At 45.8% G+C, this 21,738-nt stretch overlaps 3 protein-coding genes across 3 annotated transcripts; 1 reads left to right on the forward strand and 2 right to left on the reverse strand.

The window, feature by feature from the left end:
• Window positions 1-9,112: 9,112 nt before the first annotated feature.
• CCR75_009402 (uncharacterized protein) lies at window positions 9,113-11,010 on the forward strand (the record flags this gene model as incomplete). The annotated part of the gene is made up of 2 exons (XM_067967442.1): window positions 9,113-9,878; window positions 9,936-11,010. The coding sequence occupies 2 exons, from the start codon at window positions 9,113-9,115 to the stop codon at window positions 10,832-10,834; spliced, it is 1,665 nt and encodes a 554-aa protein (XP_067816800.1). The 3' UTR covers window positions 10,835-11,010.
• A 514-nt stretch (window positions 11,011-11,524) lies between these two features.
• On the reverse strand, window positions 11,525-13,012 carry CCR75_009401 (uncharacterized protein; the record flags this gene model as incomplete). Its single annotated transcript, XM_067967441.1, has 1 exon — window positions 11,525-13,012. One exon carries the CDS (start codon window positions 13,010-13,012, stop codon window positions 11,525-11,527), a length of 1,488 nt encoding a protein of 495 aa, XP_067816799.1.
• Window positions 13,013-13,565: 553 nt separating this feature from the next.
• On the reverse strand, window positions 13,566-14,177 carry CCR75_009400 (uncharacterized protein; the record flags this gene model as incomplete). Its single annotated transcript, XM_067967440.1, has 1 exon — window positions 13,566-14,177. The coding sequence occupies one exon, from the start codon at window positions 14,175-14,177 to the stop codon at window positions 13,566-13,568; it is 612 nt and encodes a 203-aa protein (XP_067816798.1).
• Window positions 14,178-21,738: the final 7,561 nt, after the last annotated feature.

Below are 21,738 nucleotides of genomic sequence, written 5' to 3' on the forward strand. Positions count from 1 at the left end.
TGGAGAAAGATGCAACTGCCAACATATTTGGTCAACCAAACGGCTTCGCGTTGTCACTATTCGATCGGCTTAGAGCCCGGTAGGATCGATTCGAGACGTCCGGCCGTGTTCAATCCCTCAATAGAAAAGACAGCAAACTCCAATCATTTGCATAGAATTTTAGGCCAACCATCAAAGACGTTGATATCTCGTCAAAGATGGATAACTTTATTGAAGACGCATTTCCGACTACCTTTGCTGGCAAGCTTTGTATCTTCTTGCGCCACATGTGGCTTAAGCTGATCTTCATATTCAAAAAAGTCAACCCTTGCATTTATTTCGAGTCATGCGAGCACCATTAGTGAGATTTTTAAAATTACTCTGACTGAGTCAGTGGAAGGCTTATAGACTAAAATATTCTCTAAGTTCACTATAACTAATGGGTTTAACAACTTAGGGAGTCGTGCAAGCTATTAAAGCTTAGTAAATCCTTCTTTAAGGAACTGAGGTTCTTAGAACCAAGTGGCAACTGGTGTTCGAGATTATATACCTTAGAAAGGCTTCTATCTCTTTAAGATCAATGCGGAAGGCTTAGGAAGGCACTAGATACGTTAAAATCAAATGAGAAACTGAACATTATTTACTTGTTTAAATCTAAAGCCTGAATCAGCTAATATAAAATAGATTTCGGCCGCAGATTATATCTGCCGGCTGCAACATGTGTTACTTTAATAAATGGGATTTATTAATTAGCTGATTTTGAAACAGTTTAAAATGGCGTTTTACCGATAAAGATAATGTACCACAACAACGGTTTACCAACAGATCTATGCCCAATTACCCCCCCCCCCATCAGACTGTTGACACCTAGTGACTACATTCGCTTCATTTCCTCTTTGAGGGTTGGAATATAGGCAACTTACCGTTTGGTTGTGTTTCGCATTCTCTTGTCGAATGACAACAAAGCGTGAGTCAACGACTCTTAGCTACTCTCCCGAGGATGAGTTGCAGGTAGACTATATGAGTCACACTCCATCGAAGGAAGAGGCAGAAGAGCCTAGCTCACATCGTCTTAACCCGTAGACGAGTTCCATCTGGCTCCAAATCTGCTCCCAGATTGTGGTGCTGCAAGCGTGTTAGCAACATTGCACCAGACTTCAGATCCTGAGTCCAATATCATCACGAATCCACTCAAAGAAGAGCAAAAACGGGCAATCCTCATTGAAGAACAAGCTTGTCGTCGAGCTGCAGAGATAACAAAACAAAAGCTCAGAGTGAGTACCAATTTACTCCACACAGTGTGGAAGAGTGTCTCAAAAAGATCACAAGTCGCAGCTTCGCCATGTGGACCTCCGGACCAAAGGCGAAAATGCCAGAAAAAATCGCTGCTAACGACGCTTTTCATGAGAGATACCTTGCGCCGAAGGTAATGACATGAGGTCAGTATCTGACGCGTTTGCATGGTCAGGCCCAAAAGGCTTCGGTGTCCTCAATGAGTGAAAATCCGATCGCTACGAATCAAAAGCGAAAACGATGCTTCGTATGACAACTGAGTCCACCGGGCCCGCCGCCTTCGCAACATCTGGTGTATCTGAGTCTGCTGATGTGGCTGATGTTCATTTGAAACAAAAGCTTCGCTTCAATTTCGCCAAGCTTAACACCAAAGGCCAATTACGTTTAGCGTTTTTTCAACAAAACGAGAATAGGCCTAGCCGATATTCAGTGGTTCTGTTGACCGTACAACCATGGAATGCCGCCTTGACGCTATATATTCATCTATTCAAGTGGTGGGAAGCGTCGTTTGACGCAATGTGATCCTGAGCTTGGCGCTCTAATACTTCAACGGCGCACGCGCAATCTTGCCGAATAGGTACCTCAAACTCCCAAGAGTTTTAAAAAGAGGAGCCCCCAAGCCATTTCACGAGATACTGGTATTGTCCCTTACGACGATGTCGCTTTTGAAATTTCTCCACGTGAAACGAAAATTCCTGCGCGCATCAAGCAGCGCGGGAGGGGCCAAAAACTCGTCGAATGCATTTGATGCTCTAAAGCACGAGGTGCAACAAGCCTTGCTCGGGTTGAGGGCTCTTTTGAGGTGGTGCAAACCGTCTTTCGATGCTGGAATATCAGCAATCTCGTTCAGATGGTCAGCTGAATACCCTTGTGACCTGCTTCACGGCCATCTTTTTCGGCGCAAGCGCCTCCAAGTCCACGTGGGAAGGGTTCCGGTATGGCTTAAGCAAGCCGATGTAAAAACATTGGTGTGTACGTAGCTTGCTAGGAAGGTTTAGCGTGATGGCTAAACCCTTCTTGGCCACGACCGTAAATGGCCCAATAAAGAGCAGGCGCAATTTGGTCCTGAAGACCGCAGAAACCAAGTAGGTTGGTAGATTTTAGCGTTTATTAAATCTCGGTCTTCGACCGCATAAGAATCAATAAGCTTCTCTATTTGGATCTGCTTGTACGTTCTTCTTGTCTTGGCTTTGAAGTTATTAGCCATCGTGTCACGGCATGTCTTAAGACACTAAATCTTGTCGCGAGAAGCACGCACACTTGCTTCCGTATGGTAACAGGGCTGATATCAGAAAACCTATCGGCTGACTCTTTCATACCAAGCCCCTGCGCCATTCAGTGGTATCGATAACATAAAGTGTGGGTGGGTCAAACAGCTGACATAGAACAGAGTGTTGCCTGTAGAGGCATGGACAGCATTAATTATGCAAATTCCACCAATTGGAGCATTCAGCTTTAACGCTTTGATGTCTGAGCACACACACTGCGTAAAATGCCTTCAATGACACCATTGACACTTTCAGTCTGACCATCTGTCTCCCGATGATCGAAAAATGGCAGTCAGCCGTGCTCCGTAAATCGTGGAGTTTGTATACCGTGTCAATATAGACACACGCACAGCCCGGAACCGTGATCGACTCTGGCACTGCAGCAAGATGAACCATCTTGCTGATTCTGTCTACAAAAACAAGGATTCCAATGTTTTTGTGATCATCTCTGGAAATTTCGAAGACGAAGTCCATAGATACGGACTGCCAACATTCTGCCGGGAGTGGTAGGGGAGGTTGTAGAGGTGACGGAATGAAAGGCTAGGCTTCACCCGTTGACACACTTCGCAAGCACGAATGTACTTGCGCACGTACTGAAATTGGTGGAACCAGTTAAAGTCGCGATTTGCTGTGAGATTAATTTTCTCTCGTCCACGTGCTCACTTGTTGGTGCATCGTTACAGTCACACATGATGCCCAAGCGTAAATCATTGTGAGTTAAGACGACGACACATGGAGTGTCGCCGGCAACGGCTGTGTAATACGATAAGCCGTTGCGTGTTGTGTTTCGATCGGATGACGATCGATACAAAGCCAATAAATCTTTATGAGATTTGATGGATGGATTCATTAGATGATCCATTAAACATAGAAGGTCTTTATCTTCTGTGTAGGATTTCTTTATGTCATCAACTAAGGTTGATGACGGAACACTCGTAGTGTGCGTTGCAACAGTAGGATTAATTTCACGACTGGAGTGCGCTGCCGGCTCGAAATCGGGTCGGCGTGATAACGCGTCAGCGACATCATTTAGTCGTCCTGGCTTATATTCCGCAGAAATTATACTCCGCGAAAAAGGATAGCTACCTCGCCTTTTTTTGTGAGAGGTGTGAGCTATTTACGGCCGTGCGTAATGACGCATGGTTCGTTTATACCATGAACGATCTATCTCTGAGAAAATAGACCCTAAATGTAGTCAGTGCATATTTCATGGCAAGGGGTTCCTTGTCATGCACTGGGTAATTGCCGTTCAGCAAATTGCAGCTGACGCGATTGGTAACAGACGACGCGCTCCGAGCCGACTGTATCGTATTGCACTAACGCACAGACGATTGCGATAAGCTGGCGTCACAGACCAGATGGAGTGGTCTGTCTTGATCTGCAATCGCCAAGATGGGCGATTTTATGAAGTTTTGCTTGATACCTTCGAAGGAACGCTGACAATCAGCGTTCCATAACCATTCCTCGTTTTTGTCAAGAGACAAGAGAGATGAACTGTCACCTCGGCATAATTGCGTGAGTACTTGTGCAAGTATGCCGCTAGCCCAAGGAACTTTCTAAGTCCCTTGACATTGACTGGAAGTGTCCAGTTGGTAATTGCCTCGATATTTTCGGGATCAGGGCGCACGCTGTGTTTTCCGACGATGCACCCAAGAAGTGGTATTTTGCTTGCAGCGAATATACACTTTCTGAGACTTGCGTTCAACTTATGCTTTTGAATAAGTGTAAAAACCTGACGAACGTGAGTTTATGATCTTCCACGTCCGTCTTTCCGTCCATTGCGCGGCTATGGACGAATACATCGTCAAAATAACTCAGTACGAAATCTCACACCGGTCTCAACAGATTTCTTACACATCTGTTGAATGTTGCAGGGGCGTTACTAATTCCCTGTGTCATTACTAGCCATTTCCAGAGCATCCTACTGGGAGTGCTCATTGCTATGTACCAGATGGCCAGTTCACGCATAAGGATCGGATAAAATCCATCCATCAGATCCATAGACGAAAAATTGGTACTCTTGGACCCACCATCTATGATTACGTCTTTTGTAGGTATCATCGTTTGAGCAGGTACCGTTGCAGCATTCAATTTATTGAATGCGTACTCTATCCACCACCCTCTTGTGACCTTTCACACACCGAAGGTCGGAGAGCTTTGTGGGGAGGTTGACTCCCTCACATGGCCCGCTTTTAATCGATTGATAAAGAATTTATCGATCGCAAGTACTTGTTCACGAGGAAGTTGCCACTGCTTTATGACACAGTACTTCGAGCCTGGTTTGAGCTCAATCTCATGTTGAGTGCCTTTTTCCTTGAGCAACTCGCATGAAATCACTTCAGGGAATACATCCTTGAATTAATCAAATCTTTGTATAAAGGATTTGTCTTAAGGGACTCCCAGGATTGAGTTGTATATCTCTGAATCGGAGTCTTCACATCGAGGACACTTTCGTCCATCGATGAGCTGCTGAGAACCCGTTCGGTCGCTGCAAAGATTACCGCTGGCCGAATATCGGTTAGGTATTCGTCCTCTGTGACGAGTAGGTATATCGGCTTGATTCTACCACTATGCAGATCTCTCAAGAACCGCTTGGGTTATAGGGTAATTAATTGAGTTATCTTTAAAATTAACTTCGGAGGCGCGTTCAGATCAAGAGTATGAGCGCCTACTCTTGATCCGTCATTAACCGAGACATTCAATGTCTCGGTTCTTCCTGGGATTTATCCACAGGCTACCGAAGGATATATCACTCTGAATGCTGAAGTCTAGTCACTTCAGCATTAACTATTTGAGGAGAATTTTCCTCAAGCACGTAAGGACTTATTCCCTTAACGTCTTCCGACTGTGATTGCGCTATCACAGTCAGGTCCTCTACGGTCCAATCTCTACTCGACGTAGGATTATCGTGTTATTCCTTGAATGTCGCCCGCTAGGCGTACATTCATGTCTCAATCCACTCGACTTATTCGAGTGGTGGCTCTTCGGCGCTGACCGTGCATCCGCACAGTCACCGGAAGCTGACTCCACAGGGTGATTAGTAATTACACTGTGATCTTGTGCAGTCGTACTAACGACCGCACCACAAGTGAGGCGATCGCACTCACGCGTAATACATCCACACGCTTGTGGACGCTCGAAGACATTCATCAGATGGCCATCTGATGAACAAGTGGAAGGCATCTTTACGGATCGATGCTGCCCAGCTGATTTTTGGCTCATATTTTACGATCCAAGGTAGACCTAGGATGACATCAATTTGTCATCCAAATCCAGTACGATGAATTAATTATCGTACTGTAAATTTTCTAACGTGTATTGAAATTCCACTACGCGTTTTATCACTGTTATCGATGCGTCTGTCGCTAGACGCACCGTCATCCTCGTTGAAAGGATGTCGCGCTCAATACATTTGAGCCTACGAACGTCTAGCGACTGGCGCCGAATAAAGTTTTTCGACGCCACACAGTCCATTAGGGCTCTGGATGACAAATCATTTGTCCCTTTCAACTTCAAGGTGATAAGGGATACCTCATCGCCTAGTGGAGACACACATAATGACTGTGTGTCTGGAGCAACTTTCGTCAAGAGAGTTGCAATTTCGCTTGGGGTTGCTGGATCAGTAGGGCGTTGCGCCTCTAATGACCCGACCGTTTTTTTGGCGGTTCGTCTCGTTGTCGCGATTTCGCAACAACGACGGACCCGCGACCGTTGCCCTTTTTAGCGTGCGTTCCATAAATATGTTCTGTACCTCTCGGTACTGGGCGTGGGGCACTGCGCTCATGAGCGTAGTGTCATAACGTTTGACATCGATTGCATTTCTGCCATTGCTTATTATTCAAAAAGCGAGATTTCTCGCTTTCGACACGGGAGAGGTCCACAGGTTTTGAACCTTTAAGCTCGTGTCGTCTTGGAGGACGATACAATGACGAACTAGCTTGAGCCTTTCTCAAGCCAAAGTGCTCCTGTTCCGCACCGGATATAGCGTTTTCAAGCGTATCCAGTTCCAAGCGAAGCAGATGGATCTTTACGGGACTATCTGTAAGACCTTGCATAAACACCGTAATCAACGTTTGTTTGTTTGTGATACAACTCGCTAAGAGTCGTATGTGCTGGGCATAAGCGTGAACATCATGCTTACCTTGCTTGAGTGCCAGAAGCTCTGATCGAGCTCTGAACTCAGCCCTTGGTTGTCCAAACGTCTATTTGAGCCGGGCTTTAAGAGCCTCTAGCCTCTACCGATTTAAAGACACATTGGTCGGGTAACTTAAGGCATAGTGCCCAGGTTTTGGCACGACCTGATAAATTTGATTGAGCGAATGCAACCTGCATTTGCTCGTCGATGATGCGACGTGCTTAATGGCATCATCCAACTCGACAAACCATCTCAAGAGGGAGTCTTCTTCGACTCCCCTATACTTAGAGATGTCAATCTTTAAAGTTTCGGGACGACGCGTTTCCGTCATCCCAGGTACAGGGGTATGTACCTGTTGTGACCTCAACACTTCTGCCTGTTAAGAGCCTTGCAGATTAAGCAAGGCAACCTTCTCCTTAGCCTCGTCAAGTTCATGCTGTATGAACTTGGCGATGGCTGAATGATGGGCATCTCTGTCCAAACTCCTTCCCTAAGGTCGCAAACGATTGGGCTATATCGCTTTTATACCGTCGAAAAGATGGCCAATGCATCGCGATTAGGGATCGAGTTGATTGTTCGAAGCCGTCCAAATTGCCTCACCTGTGCACAAGGCAAGCAATACAAGAATCCTCCGGCTGAACTCCTATCGACCGCATCAGAGGCATTGTCTGTAGCGACCCCAAGGAACCAATGATTCCCACAGAAAGGAATAATTACCGCTATACGGTGAACTTCATCGACTCCATGCATCTAATTACTGTCGAGTGTTCGTAGGCAAGACCAAGGATAGGTGGCAACGATGTTTTTACATTTCTTGGCTCCCTTCGAGAGAATGTTTTGCTGCAAGGTACACGTCTTACGTACCGATGGAGGTGGTGAATACGAATGTGTCGACCTGTTTTGCAAGTCTACTAGAGTATGCGTCAAAGGAGTGTAGAAACAATTAAGGTACAAATAGGAAGGCGGAGAGAATGCACTACACAAATCTTTATAAGGAAATATGTATGGTTTTTGCGAGTGGTCTACCTTTTGTACTTCTAAGAAGATGCTGTACAGTATGCAACATACATTCTCAGTCGTTATTCGAGCAGTTCAAACCCTAAGCGCATGTCGCCACTTGAAAAGCTAACAGGAAAACTTCCCCAATAGAACGATGACGATGGATGACCAAATCCAAAAAGTGACAAAGCCTATTAGATATCGTGGGAAAGGATAGCAGAGAAATGAGGCAACAATTCATACAAAATTAGTTTTGCCTCCTCTTTTAACTTGAGATTCTGGATCTACCCCTATTTCTTAAGAAATGTACAAAATGCTCCTCACTCTCAGTACCTTTTATCTAATACTTTATAAGTTTTTAATGAATATATTAGGCAACACAAGTAAGTTTTATTACAAAATGGTATGAGAGTGAAAAAATTGGGAATTGGCCTAATTATCAACATTAGAGTGTAACTGCCCGTGGGCACAACCGTGGTTTTCGTTCGGCGATGTTAGAATATTATGCTTTTAACAGGTGAGAAAAGGCCAAGAGCGCCCGCATTTGATTGGCAACTATTAAAAAAACGATAAGAAAGGGCAGTAAATCGAACAATGATTTTTTCTACTTTACTTGTCTCAAATTTTGCGGAAGTGCATAGTTACCAAGAAGTTGCTACCATTTCACTAAATAATCAAGGGGTCGACTCCCTAAAGTATACAGAATGTGTGTGAGAAGGGGGTGTCCAGTTAGCGATTGGGGTTGTCAGGATAGCAGCTTTCTATTTTTATTATTCCTTTTCAAGATGATAATAATAATGTAACGAGGTTCCCCGTCACATGATGGAAGTCTGCTCAATGCTTGTAAAAATTTAAGCTTGTAGAGTTCGTAAAAAAATATGCAATGTACAAAATACAAATTGTGTATGTATATAAATAGATTTGTACAATCATCCTCTCTACGGTAAATGGCCGGGTATATGCTTGAACATGGGCAGCGTTCCATGGAGTAGACCGCTGAGACACGTCTCGCGAACCCATGCGACTCCTTACGGTATCGTCTGCTTCGACGAATCAGACATGTGGCAACTAAGTTAGTGTTCTCACTCGCAAAGCATAACCAAGGGTAAATGATGAAGGATTAATTATCCCTCATGATCATGTTGATTTATTTAGTATTTTTTCATCAAGCTTGTGTTAGCGTAGGCAAAGTCTGTTTCTCAAAAGTGCACTATCAGCACAAATCCGTGGCCACAATCTTCACCTGAGGGGCAAAACTTAAGGAAGAAGCACGGTCGTCGTCGTGCCTGACCACCATCAATCACGTCAATAGAATCGAGCCGTACCGGCTCTTTTTCTCGTTTTTGGGTTCCAAACGGATATCACCCAATCAGAAAGGACTCTTCTAAAAGCTGATGGAATCGCACGTATAATATCATTCGAAAATCTACTGACAGCTATGGCTATGCCGACGTCGGAGTCTTCTGCTGCTGCTGCCCTCGTGCCGCTGTCAACATCCAATGCCTCTGCCGAACCTACTGAAAGTATGGCTTTATTAAACTCTTTGCTGACCGAGTTACAGCTGGAACAAGTGGTCAAGAACTTGTGGCTCGTCACTTGCTACGAACGCGTTCAATTGCGCCTCTCGCCATCGCACTGCATCGTTGAAGCCACGAGCACCAAGAAACAAACGCTTTGTCTTTCGTGGACAAACGTTCTGGGCGCGCATGTGCACACTGCAGATTACGATCTCCTTGAGAAGCCAAGTGACGTAGCAAACGACGGCAAGTTCCTACTTGGCATCTTTGCGTGCATGTGCTCAAGCCACAAGCCCAACGCAATGAAGAAAAGAAGGTTGTATAAATTTTTCTTTCGATTTGACGGGAAACAAATGCCTCAGGTGCTCAAGTTGCTAAAGGTTATCAATTATGTGACGGACCCACGACATGGGGAAATCATTTCTAAAGTTGAAAGCCTTGAGCAGCTCCAAGTCATCGATCGACAGCCACGAAAGTATCTCGTGCTCATCAATCCTGTGAGTGGACCAGGGCGAGCACTTCAGATATACAAAGACAAAGTGGCGCCCGTACTTCGCTATGCTAGCATCGAGACGGAGGTGAAGATCATGGACCATGCTAATCATGCAATGGAGATTGTTAGGGACATACCATTGGATGTCTATGATTGTGTGGTAGCAGTGGGGGGAGATGGCAGTCTGTATGAAAGTATGTACTTTTTGCCTGATCGGATTTATGATCGTACTTAACGCGTTATGTGTATAGTTGTTCAAGGTCTAATGACGCGTTCTGATTGGAACGATGCTATTCGGCAGCCTCTTGGGATCGTTCCAGGTGGCTCGGGGAATGGATTAGCCCACTCGATTGCACATCATAGCGAGGAAAAGAGCAAACCCGTGAATGCAGCATTTATTCTTGCGAAAGGTACGCCTCAGAACTTGGACATTGCGTCTGTACGGAATGGGAAAGACACGACGTACTCGTTCTTGTCGCTGGAATGGGCTTCGATTGCCGATGTCGACATTGGGTCGGAAAAACTACGCATGCTGGGAGGCATGCGCTTCACGGTTGCATTTATTAATCAACTGGTGTTCCAAAGACCAGAGTATCCGGGAAAGATTTGGTACCTGGACGAAGGCAAGACTAACAGTCCGACACATTACTTTACCGCACACGATTCCAATTCAACGGACCGTCCACGAATGGATTTGTTTGATGGCGAAGGCCAAGGACCTCCAAACGAGACGTCATTAGAAAGTATGCCAGGTGGAGAAAGCCAGGCCGAATCGGCAATACCGGAAGCTCGAGAAGGCTCGTGGAAGGAGCTTAGCGGTCACTTTCGCATAGTGTGGGTCATGAATGTCTCGCACGCGGCGTCGGATGCATTGGTTGCCCCGAAAGCAAAATTGGACGATGGCTACTTTTACATTACGTACATGGATGGCAACCACTCGCGCAAGGATTTGTTGGCGATGATGTTGGCGATTGAGACGGGGAGTCATATGGATAAGAAGGGCGTGCAGCAGGTGCGCACACGGGCTTTTAAACTTTTTCCTGAGCGGCCCACGGATCTCATGTGCGTGGACGGCGAAGTCGTTGAAGGCCCCTACCTCGAGGCACAAGTGCACCGAGGTATGGCCCGTATTATTACTCTTTCTGCCTAAGAGTGTCGTACAATTAGTTTGCGAAGTTACCTTGCAAATCTGATGGCTTCCAATGGCTACTTGACATATGCATAATCCCGTCCTTTAATTTTTTTGAGCTTTTCTTAGAGACATATATCGTTTTTAGTAAGAAATTCACTTCATATTGTTACTAAATAAATAATTCTATTTTTTAATCAAATATCAAGTTTTATTTAGTTTTAACAAATCATCTCCATATTTTGCCACATATGAGAGTTCGATCGCAGGGAGCAAAGCTTTGAAATACTGTTTCAATGTAAACTTCAATGCATGACATGAGATTTTCTTTTTACGTTTGTCTATAAAAGATTGTTGTGCTCAAAAAGGAAGTGCGTTTGCAGATAATTATTGCTTTAGCTGAGGTTTCGCTCCTGCTCAACACATGCTTTCTCAAGCAGTAGACAGACACACCTGTCGAGACCTATATCTATCGCTTCAAGACAACATGAGCACCTGCAACATGGTAAATAGGTTCGACTAGTTTCTTTGTGCTAATTTTTGTAAAGGTTGTTTGGGGTGGCACCCATTGTGTTTTTACTTAATATATTCAATTTTAATGCTTCTTATACAATCAAAGTATACACACGTCAAATGATGCAGACGCGTAATAAGCGGAAGCTGTTCGACAGCACACAAAGCAATCCTACACGTTCATTCAACGTCCCAGTCTTAAACCGGCGCGTTTCTTGCTTCCAGTTCACGAACTTTTTCACGCAAGAGGCTGCATTTTTCTTCTGCGACCGAATAATACCGAAGGAGGAACATCTGAAGGGCTTCTTTCTCCGCCACTTGTTTTACTAACACTCGATCCCTTCCGAAAGGAGAGTAATCATTTTCATTCGATGGCTCGCCAACACTTTGGTGCGGACGCTGTGCGTGCTCCTTTTCCAACGTTTCATTTCGTATCTTAAGGTTCGCCACTTCAGTCTCGAATTTGCTCGCGACTTCATTTTGATGCAAAAGCTGCGCTTGCACCTCTTCATACTGCCTTTTCAAACTCGTGAGCTCCTCACACATCTGCTTCTGTTCACCGAGCTGACGATTCGTCATCTCTTGAAGCTCAACAACCTGCATCTCAAGCTTCTTCTTGTCTGTTTCAACCCGACGTGAGCTTTCGAGCGCATGTTGAAGCTCCTCTTCGAGCTCCTCAAGTCGCATCGTCTTCTCGGACACGGAATCCATTGCCAAACTAAACTTGGTATACAAAATCTTGAGTTCGTCTTTCTGATGCTTGTACTTCTCCCGTTCTTGATTGAAAGTCTTTACTACGACAGTCAGATTTGCATTCGTCGCCTCCGCCTTTTGGATTTGTTCGTACAAATCTTTTCTCTCCGCTTCGAACTCCATGCTTTGCTGTCGTCTCTGTCGTTCACTTGTCTCGAGCTTGTCACAAAGTTGTCGAGTCTCCAGCCTCCATTCTTCATTGCACTGTATTGATGCTGCATTCTCTTCTCTTTTACTGTCGTGAGCCAAGCTTGTGACATCGAGAGTATCCCGTGCCTCTTGGAATGCTATTGGGCCCTCCACGTACGTCTCTCCCTTTCCAGTCGACATTGACTGCACCATCTCCTCTTGGTTAGCTCGTGACGAAATTGAAATCGATTCTTTTTTTCCCTCAAGCGCTTGTGGGTGTGCCAATTGGGTCTCGAGCTCTACAATTCGATCGTATAGTAATTGCTTCTCCACGGCTTCAAAGTCCTCGAGACTCTGTCGTTGAGTCGAATACTCTTTAATGCACAAGGCGGCATTGTGATGCATCCACGTGACCCACTGCAATTGCTCTTGCGTCTCCTTTAATTCGTACTGAAGCGACTCTGTCTCCACACTTTTCACAATGTCTCGAAGAGAGACGTCCACCTGATTAAACTCCACTTTCTCGACCTTTTCTTCCAACTTGTTTTGAAGTGCAATCAAACGCTTTTGCCATAGCTCACAGCTCTGCTGAAACCGGTCGATTTCTACCATTGTCTGCTGGGAGACCGCTACCGGACGATCCGGCACGAGCTGATGGCTCTTTTTGGACAACGTCTTTGCCGTCATATGCAGCACGTTACCGCGAGCAGTGGTAGTGCATGATGAAGAGGACTGCCACTTTGTTTTCTGAGAGCCTGAGTGGATGTGTTGCGAACTGCGTGAGCGCTTCGGAGGCGGCTCCATGTGAATTAGTTAAGTACAAAAGAGTCCTTTTATCTGACTTTTTTCGAATATTTGAATTAATTTACGACGTTTAGGCTACATTTGATGTTTAAAACATTACCTTTTCCATAAGAGGTACACCTATTGCAGGAGCAATTTGCACAAATTTTATGCGAAAGGAGGTATTGTGACCGGCGTTTTGTGCTTAGTACACTATGAGACAGATGTTAAAGATTGATAGTGAATCCTAATGCTTTTAATAATGAATTGGTTTATCTACGCCGGACTCTTCTTTATGCTCTAAGAGAGCACGATACTTAGTCTCGAAAGCAAGATCATTGTTCGATACAAAAACTTTTTAAGCAAAATTTAGCTAGCAGCTTCGGTCGCAGTCAGCTTTTCTACAACTACTAAAGATAAAAAATACACCACCTACATTTAGCTTACTGGCGCAACTTCTTGTCTGCATCCTTATCTTCACCATCTTCCTCTCATTCCTTCTTCTTTGCATCTTTTTCCTTGTCTAAGGGGTCAGCTTTTATCACCTCTGTCCCGATCCTTTTCTCCCAAACCATCACCTTTGTCCAGTTCCATCGCCAGCACCACAAATTTCATCCTTTGGGTCCCTCTTGAGAGGAACGCAAATCTTGTACACCTGCCAGGAGACGATGTTTTTTAACGTGCGGATGCCCAGCCAGTACCAGCGCAGCATACACGTGCCCTTGCAAGAAGAGTAGTCGACTTGAATTTCCTTCCCGGGAATATCGGTGTGACAATTAGCTTTTTCGTAGATCTTGACGTCATCAAGGTACAGTGCGCACGGACCATCGTGCGTGTATCCGCTGCTCCGGACGGAACAACTCTTCGGAATGGGCTCCGGCGGGGCGTCGGATTTCGTAAACCCGCAACTAAAGTCTGCCCCTTTGGCCGGGGTGTACTTGGCATTGTCCATAAAATCACGAAGTGAAGAGTATTTGTTTTTCTTCATGTAATCTTGAAAGTCCAGTTGAGTCGAAAAGTTTTGGTTTTCAAGAAAAGCGACCGGGTTGTGGCGAGTCTCTTTGTCGTCTGATACGTATGCGGGCTTTGGAACCATCATAGTCTGGTGAGCTCCAACATTCGAGGCAAGAAGCGATAGAATTGACAAGGCCAAAGCAACCGCAAGCGGTGATACTTGGGACAACATCATCAGGAACTACGCGGGAGTTGTCTTTGCGGCGTTGGCGGCACAATTGAAAATGCCACGATGCAAAGCAGCAGATTGTAAGTTAATCACTCGTCTGTACGTCTCTGTAGCGGAATTTGTGTGTTTTATGTTTCCACGACTGAAGTCCGTACATCCTTCGGCGGAGGCGTCCATTGCGTAAAGCTGGGGCTGCTTCCTAAGTCTCGTCCAATCCATACGCCACAAACAACGACGACCGCTCATAGTTTCACAAGTCAATGTCGCCGAGCAAGAGCTTACCAGCAGGAATCATACAGAGCACTGCGAAGTCATCATAATTACTGCAAATTAGACAGCGTGGCATTAAAAAACCTCATGGAAATATATTGCCTCCAGCAACTAAAAAATAGACCATTCTTTTCCTACATGCTAAACAATTTTGTCTATCTTTTACATTCGCCGGAACATTTCGATATTGGGAAAGTTCAAGATAAACAGATGTATTATTAGCTAACGCTCTTTATGTCAATTTGTTACGTCTGTCAAACACACAATGTAAAAACGCAGGAAACCATTTTTCACGTCTGTTGTCACGATGGACAGTCTCTACGAACCTGGTTGCACACAAGCGGAAAATTGTCGTGCGTTTGTCGAATATTGGTCCAAGCGTTGTGGCTGTATTATTCAATCAAACAACACCTACGGAAGATTACATACTGGATAAGTGTTACACACTCGTGATGTAAGCGCTGGATTGAGGTGTTGATGTTCGAATGAACATTGCTGGACAATGGCACAATGCAGAAATTTTGATCGCTAGAGGAGCAATGATAATAGTTTGACTTGATCGATCAATTTGAGCTGTAGCTGTACGGTTACAAAGAGCGCCTCGCAAAAAGCTGGACGGAACAAGGCTACAAACAGACTGCGTTTCTATATTATTGCAATTTAAGTGTACTCTCCATCGTATTGAAAGCGAGGAGAAGTCATCTGCTTCTGCTAGCATTCAATTTATGTAGGGTTAGGCTAGATGACTTGCAGATTAACGTCACTATATTTGAGGCGGGTTAGGTTCGTCTGAATGTACAGTAAAATGCTAGAGAATGCGAACAACTTGCGATATATCAACAAAGACAAGCTCCATATCGCCTTTAGAAGGGTGTATTAAGGATTCCACTAAGCTTTATAGGTAGGAATTATGCCTGTGCACAATAATTTTGGCATTGATGGCGCAAAATGCGCTTGCCACATTGGCCTTCTTGACGACCACTCTGGTATACTTGATTAGTAAACTTTCAGCTTGAAAAAGTCTTTAAGTGGCATCTTGTTTTAATAAACTTTTGTTGCTTTTGGCATTGGTGCAACGGGGTGTATCGTTACATTAAATTAACACATTAAAGGTTGTCAATTGTATATTATTAAAAAATTAGATAATATTTAGGAGATATTACTTTACATAGTACAGGTGTCCCTCGGATAACTTATAGCCACTGTGGAGGGTGAAAGCATAAGTAATCTAAGGTTATAAGTTACGTGAGGAAAAAATAAACTTACTGAACCTCACTTTACTGACTGTCCTATACGGTTTTACCCCTCCTGCTTCCACATACGCGCCTCACCAATGCGCAAAGACTTCAAGTCTGCAGTCACAAATCACAGTGCCCACAAATGAGCCAGAGTGCCTTAGCATCTTGGGCTACAGCCCAATTCAGTAAGACCTTTACGTAGGCTGGTATCAGTGGCATCTTAAAGAAGCGCAAGGAGCTGGAAGTCATGACACAGACTGACCACGCTGCAAGCGCCCACGTGTCGCACACCATCCTCAACTCGTAGAAGCCCTGGCAACTTGGGTGCTTTAGTTAGGCGAAAAACGTTATCTTCACGGGGGAGATTATCAAGGTTAACGCTTAGTGCTTCGCTGACCGCCTAGGGTTGGCTAAGGATGCTGATAAGTTTTCCAATGGATGGCTTTAGAGATTCCAGCAGTGAAACGAACTTCATTGCATCCGAATTTATGGTGAAAGTTGCTCCACAGATCAGGAAGCCATGGAAGCTGCATTGCCTGAACTCAAGCCTTCCCTACATGGGTGATCTTTAAGATAAAGATTCGCGCCATGTACCAGCCGCCGAACAACGAAGTGTTGCTTCAAGCGTGCTTCTTTGGAGCGTGACAGGCGAAGCGATCTCTGCACGATTATGTGCAAGAGAGGGGCTCGCTGTTGGCGTCCATTACCATAGGTCCGATTAAGGGGCACATTAAGGTACCCTCGTTTACAAACGGACTACGGTATGGCCCATCGCGACAGGCCCTTTTTTGAAAGGTGCCGTCTACGATGGAAGGCAAATTAAATTGCCTTGGTTGAAAAGCAATTCCACAACAGTGCCTCGGCGACAGCTTGGTATAAGCCGTCGGCCGAGAGGTCAGATGCCACTCCCATGGAGTAGGGCAATGCAGGCGTCGTCTGTTTTAAATGCGGCAAGCGCGGCCATATGATGGCTCGCTGCTATGCTAGGGTCCCTGCTGGGGCGAAGACGCGCAGCAAGAGGACTCCTTACCCAAAGGGGCGATGGCAAGAACCATCGTGGGAGACGGATGAGTTCTGCATGGACCACTGAGGGGTCGGGAGGTGCAGAAGCGCAGTAGAAGCGGGATGCCCTACCGACGCGGACTCTGAAGCTACCCCTAAGTTCAGAGCTGTAGAAAAAATGGGTAGCATAGTCCCTGAGGTCTCGAAATTTTAGACCTTATCCCTGCTGGTCGATAGCGCTCATGCAAGAGGCTATGACCAGGTGATGACCCTCCTAGTGGATTCGGGTGCATTACAAAAAAAAATGAAACTCGCGGCTCTAAGAAAGAGACCTGCGATGATTGAGTCGCTTTGCCAGGATGGCAAGCGAGAAGAGGCGACCGTTCGTTTAGCGAACGGCGCGCTCGTTAAGTTTGAGGAAGTTCAGGTAGAACTCGCCTTCAGTTTTAGTGACTTCTCTTTTAAAAGAATTTTACAGTGCTAGGTATGGAGAGTCCGTATGACCTCATCCTAGGCATGCCATGGTTGGCAAAGTACCAACCATAGATAGACTGGCGTACACGCACAGTTGCGAACTCTTTGCAGGACTTCGGACAGGATGTGCTCCTGCGAGAAGCGTATGCAACTGATGTCGTGTCGAACAGTCGAGGGTGCGTTGACGGGATGTCAAACGTCACCAATTCCTACCCAGCTCGTAGAGACTAGGGTAGTAAAAAGGGTGATGACAAGTAGTCATGCGTCCAAATATCCTCCTACACAGAGCCAAAACTATGTTGCAGTATACGGCGAGCTGACAGGAAGTCATGCGTCGCATGAACTGGCACAGTTTTTGGAGTCTGGTGCGGTTGGAAGGGGTGCGTTAGCCAGGAGAGCAACGGCACCCGCTTCCCAGTCAAATATCGTGGTGACTCGAAGAACGAGCACCCGGCAGATTAGGACGATCAAAGGCACGTCTAAACGAGTGACCTTTGGATTATTTCCAATTAAAGAGGATGATCCTTCCAATGAGGTGTTCGAGGCCGTCAAATACATAATTGCGGAGGCATTCCCAATTAAGGTGCTCCGGCAAGTCTTAGAATCTATCGAGGAGATAGTAAATTTACAGTAGATGTCGTTGGGTCTGTTCCGTGCCGAATTAAAGGAAAGATCCACGAAATAGTCACACCATTTCCACGAAGAACTTGGTGGACTGTTGCTCATCGTCCACAATGGACGAGCGCGTCCTAAAAACGGGCAAAAAGAAACGATTAACTGCTCAAGGTTGGATGCCTTGAGAGACAGTCCGATCTTTGAGGTTCTGTGAAAGCATCGCGATGTGTTTTCAGAAGAAGTGCCGAACCGCCTTCCAGCAGATAGGAGCATCGGGCACGAAATAGACCTCGAACCTGGCACCAAGTATTGTGTGACCAGCAATGGCCGTCAAGCGAGCCAAGGCGGGACATGTGCGTGAGAGCAAATCACCTCACTGCAGCCCGACCTTTTGTGTGCGTAAAGCCACAGATGGATGGCGCGTGGTTTTATTGTTATAATAACCTGAACACGGCGACCATACCGGCTCAAACGCCAATTCCGCGGAAAGATATCCTTTTTAATTCCATGGGAAAGTCAACTATCTTTTCCGCGTAATTTTAAGAGATTGCTACTTTCAGGTACTCATGAGCGAGTACGATGTAGCCGAAACAGCTGTAAGCCCCCCAAGCGGTATGCTTCGGGAATGGCTTGTGATGCCCCAAGGTTTAAAAAGCACCAGCGACATTCAACCGAGTGGTGGCTCACGTATTGCGCCAGCACCGTGTCCACGCGCCCCATTACCTTGACGATGTATTTGTGCATAGAAGGGTTAAGGACGGGCTGAGCACAATAGAGTCGCACAAGCCTTATTAAGACGCTGTATTGCAGTCTTTAAAGGACGCCCAATTGTACATCAACTCGCAAAAAAGCGTCATAGGGGTCCCCGAAATACCTGTGCTGGGCTGCATCGTAGGTACATATGGTGTACGCGCAAACCCAGACAAGGTAAAATCAGTAAAGGAATGACCATTCTCACGGCATGTGAAGGATTCGCGCCAATTACTAGGGCTCGCAAATTACTTGCATAAATATAGCAAGAACTATGCTGAGGAAACTAAACCATTATCTGACCTCCTTAAAAGAACGCTGAATGGGTTTGATTAAAAGATTAAGATGATGCGTTCACATCAGTGAAGCAAGCTTAGTTATATTTAATACGATTAAATATAAATCAGTCTGGAAATACTACCTACTTGGTAAGTGCGCACGAGGAGCTTGATTACCGCTCCCATAACGACGCTATACTTGAGTACTTGGTGCGTTGGGTGAGGTCGCTAAAGGCGTTCACCACGACTACCTCACTGCACGCAAGAGAAGACGGTCTAACCGCTTCCACCCTGTGCTACGATGCCTGTTTAAGTAAAGCGTGGCCGCATTAAGACGTGCCCGCGTACACTTGGTAGCATCTCTGCGTGTGTACGTGAGGATGAGCCTCAATATTGATTGGGCTCATTTTCCCCACCTCTCCGAACATCATCGGGAGGTGGCAGGGCTTATGGCGCAGGGACTTGGTGAACAAGCCCTGGTCAGGCTCCTGGGTAGTCCTCCTGAGCAACATGTTGCTCAGTTGGAGCAGTTTAAGGCATTCGTGCTAAGACAGCGGAGAGCCGCGTCCGAGGCACAGAGCCATGCTGCGGCGGAGTCCGTCACTCAGACTCAGAATGAGTTGAGGCGTGAGCAGGCTCGGAGCGAGGCTCTCAACAGGACTGTTGAGATCCTCTCTGCCCGGCCGCTTCAGCCGAGATCCATTCGGATGGACCCGCCCAAGTTCGATGGAACTGCAGCGCACACGATTGTCCACTAGCTATCAGCCGTGGAGCAATGCGGTGTCGCGCAGCTCATCGAGGACGAAAGCCGGATGGTGTCGTACGCCATGTCGCACTTGCGCGGTAAGGCCTCAGAGTGGGCTTACTCGGCGCTTATGGCGGACGTTAAAGCGTTCCATTCATAAGTGGTATTTAAGACAAAAATTTATGCCATGTACCAGCCGCAGAACAACGAAGTGTGGCTTCGGGTGCGCTGCTTTGGAGCGCGGCAGGTGAAGCGATCTCTGCAAGATTATGTGCAAAAGATGCGCTCGCTGTTGGCGTCCATTACCGTAGTGTACTTTCAGTGTTTCCAATCCAATCTCAACACTTTTCCGGCTTGAAATTAAACAGAAGCCGCGCATCCGATATATGCGTGTCATTGACTTCAAATGCGATGCGCATGTAGCCTAGGCAACACGAAGAAGGCTGAACGAATGGACTGTGGTGTGTATCCTTCGGCTACTCGAAAAGCACAAGGCATATCGATTAATGAGCCACAGGGTGAATCTAAAGTTTCGCAGCGTGACATTTTGAAAAAAAGCGCTAGAGAAGCAGAAAGACGAGAGTGCAACCGACACTTCGACACTGAGTGTAACGGGGCATTCTGACTTGTACTGTTTCAGGACAAGTCTACTTCGCACTGCTTCAGTTGCGAGTGGTGCCCTACGTTAATTGACGTACACTGTACGTGCAGAGGAAGACTTCTCTTAAAGTAATTAGCTTGAGAGGGTAACATGACAACTGTATTAAAAATATAATTAAGTGTCTCTTGTTCTATCTTTGTAAATGCTAACTTAATTATAATTTAATATTAAACATGTAAATGAATACTTATTTCTATCTTATCGGTAACTCTCCCTTTGATTACTCCTAGAGCTGATTAGTCTGCGGAATAAATAGGTAAAAGTGGTCTGTACCTATTTATGGATAAGAATTCTAAATATTACTATATAAAGTAATATCCTCCAAATATTATCTACCTTTTAGATAATATATTAATTAACAACCTTTACGTGTTAATTTTATTCAACGATACACCCCGTAACATCACCCCTCCCTTAACGACAATCACTCTGAGTGTGATTGGATGGAGTGGTCGTCATGTGACCCCTTAATTTTTTAAGCGATGTTGATTGGTCAGATCCATCATTTTAAATTCCATCGCATGAAGAATCAACTCATGCGGGGTGACGATAGCCGTAGTGTCTTCCACTCGCACAACACTTGATGTTGCGAGTGCACGTCGTGATTCACCACGTACATGCGACCCCTTTGGCGGTCGACTACGAATGCGAGTCGGATGAAATGGCCGACTCGGGGAGAATAAAACAGTCGCCTGATAGACATCAGGCGGCTGACTATATGCCTTCGAATGAGAGGGCTCATTCTGATACACGAGTAAATAGTCTATTTGGATCCGGCGATGAGGATGACCCCTCATCGCACGTTCGATCTCCCATACGGTCACCTGCACGTGTTTCTGTGCAAGGTGATGACGATGGCTTAAGCCACCGTAAGAAAAGTTCTTGTGGTACCCCTGCGTCAGTGGGTACCACTCAAGGGAGTGAAGACAGTAAAATGTCTCATTTCGCCCCTGAAATGAAGCCGAGGCTTTTGCCAGAACGGCTTATCAATAGCTTGTCTGGAGAAACAACTCCTCACAATAAGTATCTGTTATTTATTGCGACAAAGCTACATGGCCTAGATCCCAGCGCGAAGAACTTTCGTGCTGAGAAAGATTTCTATCTCGATGCTCTTCTTAAGCATCGATGGTTTAGTGGCAATAATAAGCGAGATAAAGTCTCGCTTATGCAAGCTTGGAGCGCGTTCATTCGCAATGTCAAAGACATTGGACGCGAAGCCTGGCTTCAAAAACTTAACGTGAATCGCGTTAAAGTTGAGAAACTAACTCCAACCAGTGCAAACTATAAATTGCATCGGCTGTCACGTGGGGCTGGGCTTCCATACCTCACTTGGGGTGATCCCTGTCCGTGTTGTGTAGACAACTCGAAGAGGGTAAAAGGGGATGTCTATTCTCTTTCTTCGCCCTGGGGACGGGCTCGCATCTCTATTGAGATGCGTGACGCGATTGACGTTTTGCAATCGATTTACAAGCGCCAGGGGCGCGTGTTTTCCGATGGGCCTTCTGAGCCATCGGGTGGGTCTCGTCATACT

The sequence above is a fragment of the Bremia lactucae genome, linkage group LG14 (genome assembly GCF_004359215.1).
Source record: "Bremia lactucae strain SF5 linkage group LG14, whole genome shotgun sequence".
NCBI classification, from domain to species: Eukaryota; Oomycota; class Peronosporomycetes; order Peronosporales; family Peronosporaceae; genus Bremia; species Bremia lactucae.